Source organism: Onthophagus taurus, chromosome 6 (assembly GCF_036711975.1).
Source record: "Onthophagus taurus isolate NC chromosome 6, IU_Otau_3.0, whole genome shotgun sequence".
Taxonomy (NCBI): domain Eukaryota; kingdom Metazoa; phylum Arthropoda; class Insecta; order Coleoptera; family Scarabaeidae; genus Onthophagus; species Onthophagus taurus.
Window position 1 is genome coordinate 20,209,765 of NC_091971.1, and position 9,825 is coordinate 20,219,589.

The 9,825-nt window shown below is 35.3% G+C and overlaps 1 protein-coding gene across 1 annotated transcript; it reads right to left on the reverse strand.

Annotated features, from left to right (window-relative positions):
- Positions 1-202: 202 nt before the first annotated feature.
- On the reverse strand, positions 203-1,262 carry LOC139430047 (clavesin-1-like). The gene is made up of 2 exons (XM_071196641.1): positions 1,006-1,262; positions 203-950 (listed from the first exon to the last, which is right to left on the reverse strand). Exons 1-2 carry the CDS (start codon positions 1,100-1,102, stop codon positions 226-228), a joined length of 822 nt encoding a protein of 273 aa, XP_071052742.1. The 5' UTR covers positions 1,103-1,262; the 3' UTR covers positions 203-225.
- Between the last annotated feature and the right edge of the window lie 8,563 nt (positions 1,263-9,825).

Below are 9,825 nucleotides of genomic sequence, written 5' to 3' on the forward strand. Positions count from 1 at the left end.
ATCTTCTCTCTTATTTCATTTTAGATAATTATTGAAAAGATTGCATATTTTTTTTTATTTATTTTTGTATTAAAGTGGGTTATCTAAGCTATTATATTTATATAAAAAATAGATAATAAATTGTTCTGATTGTTTATCGGGTTTAAATAATTCAAGGTTGTTTTTGTTTAAGACAAGGTTATTCAAATAAAACAATAGCTAATTAAAACTAATTAAAATATCAATTTATTTTTGGAAGATTTTATACATTTGTATATTTTTATTAATTTGATTGCTATGAGACATAAAATCTTTATTCAATTTCTCGTAATTAATAGCATAAGTTCCACCGAATTCTTTAGGTAAACACTCTGGGCTGATGTGTTTATGTAAAGAATCAAAATCATTGTAATGAAAAACGATCTTTTCTTTAATTTTTTGAGGTAAAAACGGCATCGTTACTTTTAAAATAGCGCTCATTAACGACGTTGTTCGAACAACGTGGAATTCAATATCTTTAACAACAATGTTATCCAATCTTTTAGCAAACTTTTTTACATTTCCTGGTGTCAACCAACTCAATAATCTCCAAGAGGTTCCGTGTACATCCATTATCATCGAAACACCATTCGCCAAAACAGCTGTGTCATCAACAAGATATTCCAATAAAGTATTTTCAAATTTCACTAATTCGGTTAAAGTTAATTTTGATGGATTAATTGTATCAGCTTTACATAAAAGCAAACGTTTTCCTTTTTTATCGGTAAATGGTAAAGCGTGTCTCATATTCATGTCAACATATTTCTTTAATTCTTCAACTGGGTTTGATGGCAACCAATCCCATTCTTCTATAAAATATTTATAGAGAGCTTTGGCACTTTTAAATGCTTCTTCAACATTAAAGTTGGATGGAAAAAGAAATCTTAAGAGGTATTTATCATCTGAGCGAAGGTTGTGTAATTCTTCATCATCTAGAATTAATTTTTGAATTAAATAATTTGTTGTTTATTAAATTTTATAACTTACTTTGAAATAATTTTCTTAATTCTTCGATTCTATTTTGAATATCATCCTTAGTTAATTCATTCCCTTGATAATCGATGATTTTTATATCAAGATCCATGGTGTAAAGTGATGTGATTTACACTGGCGTAGAGACAACAAAATAATGTGTTTATATTAGTCACAGAAAACGATAAGCACTCCGATTCAAGTGAGAGTGTAAGTGGCAAAAATTTTCGACGACTTTTATCTCTTTGTTGACATAAAATTCTCTCTACATCGGATAACATTTTAAAAGTTATCGATCACACATTCATTTTTGATATTGAATAGTTTTCGTTTTAATTAATTTGTTTTTCGGTTCTTTTTACGCACAAAACCTTAAATATTCCGGTTTGATGTGAGGACATACGAAGGTGAATTCTGTTTTAAGAAAAATACTATGTGATGTTGGCTGTTTTGCGTCAATCTATGTTGTAAAAAAATTAATTAAAATAATATTTGTTTAGTCACGCTACACATATAATTAATAATAATTACAAATAGTCGGTTTTAAATTAAAACGTTATCTTCATAATTTGTTTATATTTTATATATAAATAAATTAAAGATGAATTATTTAATTTAAGAAATAATTGGGAATGTGTAAAGTAATAAATTGAAATTATTGCTTAATTAGATAGTAATCAACTGATTATTTATCTAAACTACCAGGTTTTCATAGCGTGATCCGATTTCATCTCGAATTGGCAACTTAAAATCATTACTATTTTCAAATTTTCTTCTTTATATGTATCTGCAATACGACGAGAAAAGAAATCTTTCTTAAATAGTACATTTGTGACTAGTGATGTAAAGAGTAGTTGGCGGCTGTTATCCGAGTTGCAGATTGTCAACAGGTCCAAACCAACTGTTCCCGCACATTTAGATTATGTTGGAAATATTAATGATTATTTTGTGAATTCTGTTGGTTATGTTGATGTGGATGATGATTTGCTCACTTTTTATGGTACAAATATGCTTTACCCAAATTCCCATGAGAGATTTTCGTTTGGACTCAGTGACACCCCTTCGATCATTAAAATTTTAAATGGCATTAAATCAACATCTTCTGGTATAGACGAATTGAACATCACATTTATAAGAATGTATCTCCCTGAAATATTGCCCTACATTGTACATATTATAAATACCTGTCTTGAACAGTCTATTTTCCCGGAAGCCTGGAAGATTGCTTTGGTAATGCCGTTGCCTAAAAAACCAAATCCAGCAGGTCTAGCGGACCTGCGTTTAATTAGTATCCTGCCAGTTATCTCAAAAGTCCTTGAAAGGTGCATAGAGGTCCAATTGCGTAAATATATTAGTGAGCATAACATCTTGCCCACCTCTCAGTCTGGTTTTCGACTTAACCATAGCTGTACAACGGCTCTATTAAAGGTAACAGACGATATTATTAGAGCTCGTGATGGAGGTCTATGTGGGATACTTGTACTTCTGGACTACAGTAAGGCCTTTGATAAGGTTAACCATTCAATGCTTTTAGCTCTTCTGCGCTATGTTGGTCTGTCCGACTCAGCGGTTTTGCTTTTGGAAAGTTTCCTATCCAATCGTGCTCAGATAGTAAAATTGAACAATGTATCCTCATCATCACTTATCATCCTTTATTGTTTTCCGTGTATACATCCCAGTAGCCTAAGTGCATTCAATATTCGTCGATACACATGTACGCAGATGACACCCAAATTTACATAACCTTTCCAAAGGAACACCTCGCTTCTGCTTGCTCAAAAATAAATGCAGATCTGAACGCTATTTTAGATTGCTCGCACAAGATGGCACTAACTCTCAATGCCACTAAATCTAAGGTAGTCATCTGTGGTAACTTGGACTCTGATAGTGTCGGTATATTTTTGGGTGGAGAAAGGCTGGTAGTAAAGGGGGCGTGATGGCTCAGCGTGTTAGCTCTCGGGTTAACACGCAGACGTCCCGGGTTCGAACCCCGGTGAATTCACGTTGAGTCGCCCCCCGTCCTTCGGAGGGGACGTTAAGCCGTCGGTCCCGGCAACCAGTCTAACATCTCTGGTTGTCGTTAGCACGCATGTGTGTGAGGCTCGACTTATAGGGACGAATGCGCGTGAGCGCCCTCTGACCCCTCGGGGTCGGGGCGGCGGTAATTCGTCATTGGAAACGAGTAAGCGGTATCGTCACCTAACGAGATCTTCTCTACCATCTCGAGCCTCCAAGGGAGTATGCACAAGGGGCCCACTGGGGCCTAAGTGCGCGTAAAAATTACGCACCCCTCTCTCTACATACATACAAGGCTGGTAGTGTACCCTGAGTCAAAAAATCTGGGTGTGCTTGTCGACAGCAATCTGCGATTCAGCAGTCATGTCACTGCTTGCGTGATAAAGGCATATGGTGTTCTTAGATGCCTCTATCAACACCGACACATTTTAAATATAATTGCAAAGAAACGTTTGTGCGAAACACTTGTTCTGTCAAATTTTGTGCATTGTGCTGCCATGTATGGTCCATGTTTAACTGGGTATGAACTTCATCGTATTCAAAGGGTTCAAAATAGCTGTCTTCGTTTTATGTATGGCGTTCGCAAGCGTGAAAATTGGTCACTGCAAAATGGTTAAATATCAGAAACAAATTCAAACATCAGTTCTTGTGTCTTGTGCACAGGTTAATTACTACGGGGACTCCACCTTACTTATATAATAAAATCACTTATAGGACCGATGTTCATAACTTGAATCTTAGACACAAAAATACTATCGCCGTTCCTGCTCACAGGAAAGCTCTTTTTAGGCGCTCTTTTTCATATAATGTGGCCAAGGAGTATAATTCCTGTCCTCCTGAATTTAAAAATAAAAGTCTATCCGTTTTTAAAGTTAACTTGCGTAACACCTTGTTTCGGCTTCAGATGGGTCAACATAATCCTTATGCTGCCTCAGTGCTCTGACATTGGGTTGTTATCTATTTATTGGTTATATAGGGAATCATTTGAATTGATTAATTTAATTGCGGAAAACAATTGAATATGTAATTATTATTCGTTCTCAACTCTAGGTTGAGTTGAACAGATGGCCTCCATCGCGATGGATGCCAATCTGGACTCCGCCTATTGGCCGCAGAGTGTAATTAGTTTCACATATAGAATGAATTTTTCATTTATTTTTTTTCTTTTATGTTATTGTTTAACTTTTTTATGTTGGTTGTTGCGGTCAATAAAGTACTATTATTATTATATTATAATATGTCACAAATGATTACCGGTAATTATCAGTAAAGGAACATGTTGAAGCACTTACGCCAGGAGGTTACAAGAGGTTATTTTATTAAAAACTACGTTTTCACGACTAGTGCTATAACTAATGTAAGTCTGGAAACTTCCGGGTTATGATTTGCGTCTATTAAGACATTATTTACGTTTTGGATGACATGTTGCAATCTTTTTCAAGCATAAGTGCAAAACTAGTTGTGGTGAAAGAGCTTCGCATTGCTGTTCGAACGTCTGCAATCATTTGCTTTAGGATTTAATTTTTCTTCGCTTCGTTCTTGCTAAAAACTTCTGCATCGTTTTGACCCTAGAAAAGCGACAGAAAGGTGCATCGATAAGCATTCTCTAAAAGCACTTCAGGCCTACACGAGTAACTCAGACAACCTGAGTGAATTCGCTTGGGGCAATGATGTTACTTTATGGTGTTTTCCAGGTCACAAAAACATTGGGGTAATGAAAAGGCGGATAAGCTGGCCAAAGAGGCAGCGAAAACGCCCTTTATTGCACCCCAATCCGGCTGTGGACTACAAAAAAGTCACTTAACGCAAGCAATCATTGGTTGGGAGGCCTCAAAGGTAGCCTTACGCTGGAATGAACTTCCAGGTCACATACAGGCGAAGACTATTTCCACTTTATAACCGGCCATGCGCCCCTAAAATACCACCTCTTCTATATTGGAGAAACTGAGGATCAAACTTGTCGACTTTGCAACGGCAAGTCGGAGACTATTGAAAATACACCGTGAACGCGTCACCAGAGGCCGCCTAAGACACAAAGTTCGGCTAATACCTACTGACATAAAGGAACAAGACCTTGGAGCAACATTAAGGTTCATCAAGGACCTACATTTGCCCTAAACCTTTTAGAGCTTAAGTTACAATAGTTCTTATAGATCGCGGTGACGAGAACGGCGGCTCTCGGCAGCAATAATAACAATAACTCTGAGAGAAAAGAAGTCTTTAGTCAAAACAGTAGACGAATGGGGATAATACAACTTGGCACCATAACAAGCAAATTTCTTAAACTTTACACACTCATAAGACATACTTTCCGCGTAGCATTGTGATGAGGAATAGTGGTGCCAAAATAAATTATTCCTGCATAGCATAACATCTTTCCCGTCGATCGTAAATTAGTTATATTTGTGAGAATTCTCAATTTTAGTTCTTTAATCGTTATTTTGTTTGCCTCTCAAGCCATCAGTCTAACATGTGGAAGGAAAGTATTCCGAAAGGCTGATGTTGAACAAGGACGGGGACAGGTGGATGGATGAGTATAGAAGGAACAGGAATCAATGGGGGATGAATTGAATGGGTTCAGATCTAGTATAGTGAAGACGATAAATAAGACGTGGAAAAGATTTAAGGAAGAATGAAGAGAGATGCTTTGTTTAAAAGTATGCTCCATCTGGAGCTGTGGAAGTCTGAAGAAAAGTCTGTTAGTGAGGATGGGATGGTTGCTGAAGCCGAGTGAAATTGTCTGGCTTCAATAGTTGGTAATGTGTTGGATAAGGCGATAGCTGCTGAGTAGGATTAAGAGAGGTGGAGGAATGATTCAAGAATTAAAAATTGTGTAAAAATGTAAGGAGAACAGGTGACTGGCTGTACAATGAGAGAAATGTTAAACAGCTGTCTCCAAAATTCATGTACAACGGATGATCACAGATTCTTTTGCTCAAAACAAACTACGTGCCAACTACGATGAGGTTTTATAATTGTAATGACGTAAACAAGGCTTGCAGATATTTTAAATACATTTTTTCTGGCATATCCACTTACGTAATCAAAATCTTATGAAAGACAAAAAAGTTTCAAAACTAAATATTACTATTCCATCATTTCTGTGTTTCTAAAATTGTATCGGAAAGCATAAAAAAATTTAATTGAACCTAGGAACTCACTTCTGAAAAATGGTTTAAATTGATTTACGCTTTTCGAATAAAAAATAAAAGAATTTAATTTCCTAACTTTGAAGTCCTTTAGTGTCAAAACAAAGCAAATTTGGATATAGATAACTTAAATCGACCTATTTTGAGCCAAGAAATCTATGTACACGCATTTCGGAGACAGCCTGTATATGCTGTCAAAAACTAATTTCCTCAAACATCTATCTCAAACCAAAATTAAACATTGCATAACTTAATACCAACAGCAATCTTCAACGCCCCTAAAATCCGCGAATTCCCACAAAAATACATTATAGACGTTGTAATACAAAACCACCATCCCTTCAGTCATAATCATAATCACAATCTTTATTGTACTATAAGATAGTTCTCTTACACTCGTCAGTACAATTTACAGGTTCACATTTACTTACGAACAATAAGAAATATCAATATTACATTTTAAAAATTCATCGACGGAAGACCTCTGACATTAATCTACATATATCTAGTATATATATACTAGATATATACATATCTAGTGTTGATCTTCATATCAAGATACACATTACAACGATTACGAGTTGCATCTGTGAACATCAGCATGATTTCAAAGCTCATCGAAATTGTTCAGAGCATACAATATACAATTTAGTATATAAATAGATGGCATGTGTCCTCACTGTATCCCAGGCCTCCCACAACTTTTAGAGCCCTACGCTGTAAGTTAAAGACCCGTTTGCTAGCGGGAGTGTTTCCCCACGCTAAAATAGCATAAGATATATAGCTTTGTATAAGCGCGAAGTAAGCGGTTTTTACTACTTCTAGTTCCACTTTGACAATAAGATTTTGTAGCAAAAAGATGTTTTTTTAAAATTTTCTTACTTATAGCGTCAACACGATGATCGAACTTCAATATTGGAGTAGTTATGTGAACTCCCAAGAATTTACCAAACGACGGTTTACTAACATTAGTAAAATTAAAATTTCTCTGACTTAATATCATTCTGACTGTTTTCCCATCATTCAAACACAACTCATTCGCGATGCACCATTTACGTGCTCTATCTAGAACCAATTCTAATCTTTGAATGACCTCTTCAGCTTCATTGCTGCAGATAATCAAAGTGGCATCGTCAGCATATAATAAACAGTCAATGTCCCTAAAATAATACGGAAAGTTATTGAAAAACATCAACAATAAAAGAGGACCAACGATAGAACCCTGTGGAACACCCCTAGTCGAAGTGACTCTTTCTGATGTCACTTGACCACAAGTCACCTGTTGTTTGATCACAAGTTTATCAAGAAGAATTGGATGAGAAACTGTATCGAATGCACGAGACAAGTCCAAAAACAATTACATAGAGTATTCACGCTTTTTAAAGCTGTCAAGACAGATATTCACATATTTAAGTTCCGCGTCAGAGGTACACCTACTCCTTCGAAAGCCAAACTGATAAGGGTGCAATACATTATTTTGGTTCAAGTATGCGATGATTATATTGAAAAGGGCCCTTTCAAATATTTTGGAAAAGGTGGGCAGAATACTTATAGGACGAAAATTAGCATTATTGTTCTTATCTCCGCCTTTAAATATTGGAATTATATTAGCTATTTTTAATAAGTCAGGAAATACGCCAGATGAAAGGAAAGGTTCACCAATCGTGTAAAGGGCGCCACATATAGACCGGTGTTACTTCTCACAAAGTTTGCAGAAATGCCATAAATGTTTTTAGAGTTACTAGATTTTAAACTGCAAAGCAGATCACGAACTTCAATCGGCGTAACTTCAGTAGTCATCTGAAAGGATACAATGCAGTAGATTGTATCTCACATGGAATTATGACCAAAATAATGCGGTACTTTCTCTTGTAACTTATCCTGCGAATGATATCACCCAATTATTGTTTCACCAATTTGACCATCTTCAAAACCCTCATCAACAAATATGTAACTAAACAAAGTAACCTCAATCGTATAAAACGTCAAAATTTGCAATTTGCAAAATGCTCACGAAATAATAAACCACTCTTTCTAATATAAATAATAAATTCTTTTAAAGAACACGAAATCTACATGCTAAGTTTGGACACATTACACTAAATTCATAAATTCGCACAAAATATCACCTCTGAAACATGATCCACAAGAACAAGTATAACACTTATTGACCACATCATCTGGACTACCATTAGAAAAGTCAATACCCTCCTTAAAACTTAAAACCCATAATAACTTTTAGAAATTTAAAGAATAGTCACCTATAAAAGTCACCTTTCTTCCTTAACTAACAATGCTTTGCATGCGTCACTCCAATATAGAACAAGATCAAACCTTCAAAAACTACAAATAGCCGAGGACAAGTCCCTCAGAATAATCACAAATTGCCACAAAAGAACCCATCAAAGTGAAACCACTTTAGCTCGTCATAACCAAACTCAACACAAAATATGTTCAGAACATAAAATCGAACTCTATTCTACTTGTCCAGAGTATCTTCAATAAGAACTTTACCCGATCCAATATAAATCTCAATATGACGTTAATCTAACCTCACACTATCCAAAGGAACTACGGATTCCTAACATTGAAGTTGATTCTTTTACCCATCGTGATTAAATGCAATAATTCGAGCATGTTCTTTTCATTTGGAACATGTATGTACAAATGAGTAATCCTGTATGAGTACGTGATCCTCACTTAAAGCAGAAATTAAATAAACTGTCTCACACCATTGCTAAAGCTTTAGAATCCCATCAAATTGCAAATTATCAGAGTCTTCTAAGCAATATGGATAATAAAGATTCAGGAATGTTTATAACAACAAGAAAAATACTGAGAAGACAGAAGAAATTCTTACAATACCCATGAAGGGAATCAGTTCTCCACTGATGAAGGAAAAACTCAAGCCTTTGCTGATTATTTTGAATTAACATTTACTCGTCATATACCTCAAGAAAGCATGTTTTCTTCTGTTACTATTCAAACATATAATGAAACTCATCTTCCGCGAATAGAAAGAGTAGATGAAGAAGTAACAAATGAAGAAATCAGATATTTAATTAACAAAATCTATGCAATAGAAAGGCCCCAGGGCATGGCCTTATACCAAATATAATTCTAAAACATTATTAATTCGAATAGTACTAGCCACTTAACTGATATCTTCAATTCTAGCTTAAAAATTGATTACTTTCCGGTGACTTGAAAAAAGCTGAGATACTAATCTTTCCTAAGCCAGGAAACAGAGCAATGTTATATCTAATTACCGTCCTATAAGCCTTTTAGCAACTCTCTCAAAATTGTTTGAAAAAGTTATAATGCGAGGACGTCAAGATTCAAGATCAGCTGCTGGAAAGTTTGCTACAGTTTGATTTTCGAACGGGTCATGCAGCAATTCACCAATTGGTGCGTGTTACAGAATTTATTGAGAAAGGTTTTGAAAATAAGCAATACACCACTGTCGCCTTTTTAGATGTAGCTAAAGCTAGATGACTATATTACCGCAATATTTATGTCATATCTTCAAGAACGAACTTTTTGTGTAAGAATAAATGGGACCTATTCAGATACAAGATGTATTAGAGCAGGACTTTCTCAAGGAGGTATATTGTCACCAACCTTATTTAATATATTTTTGCATGATATACCGTGCCAAAGATGCAATGAA

Excerpts from the sequence above, each read along its gene's own strand:
- LOC139430047 (XM_071196641.1), bottom strand. The coding sequence starts at position 1,102 with ATGGATCTTGATATAAAAATCATCGATTATCAAGGGAATGAATTAACT. Across the intron at positions 951-1,005 it reads ATTAAGAAAATTATTTCAAA|ATGATGAAGAATTACACAAC; the intron begins GTAAGTTATAAA and ends AATTAATTCTAG.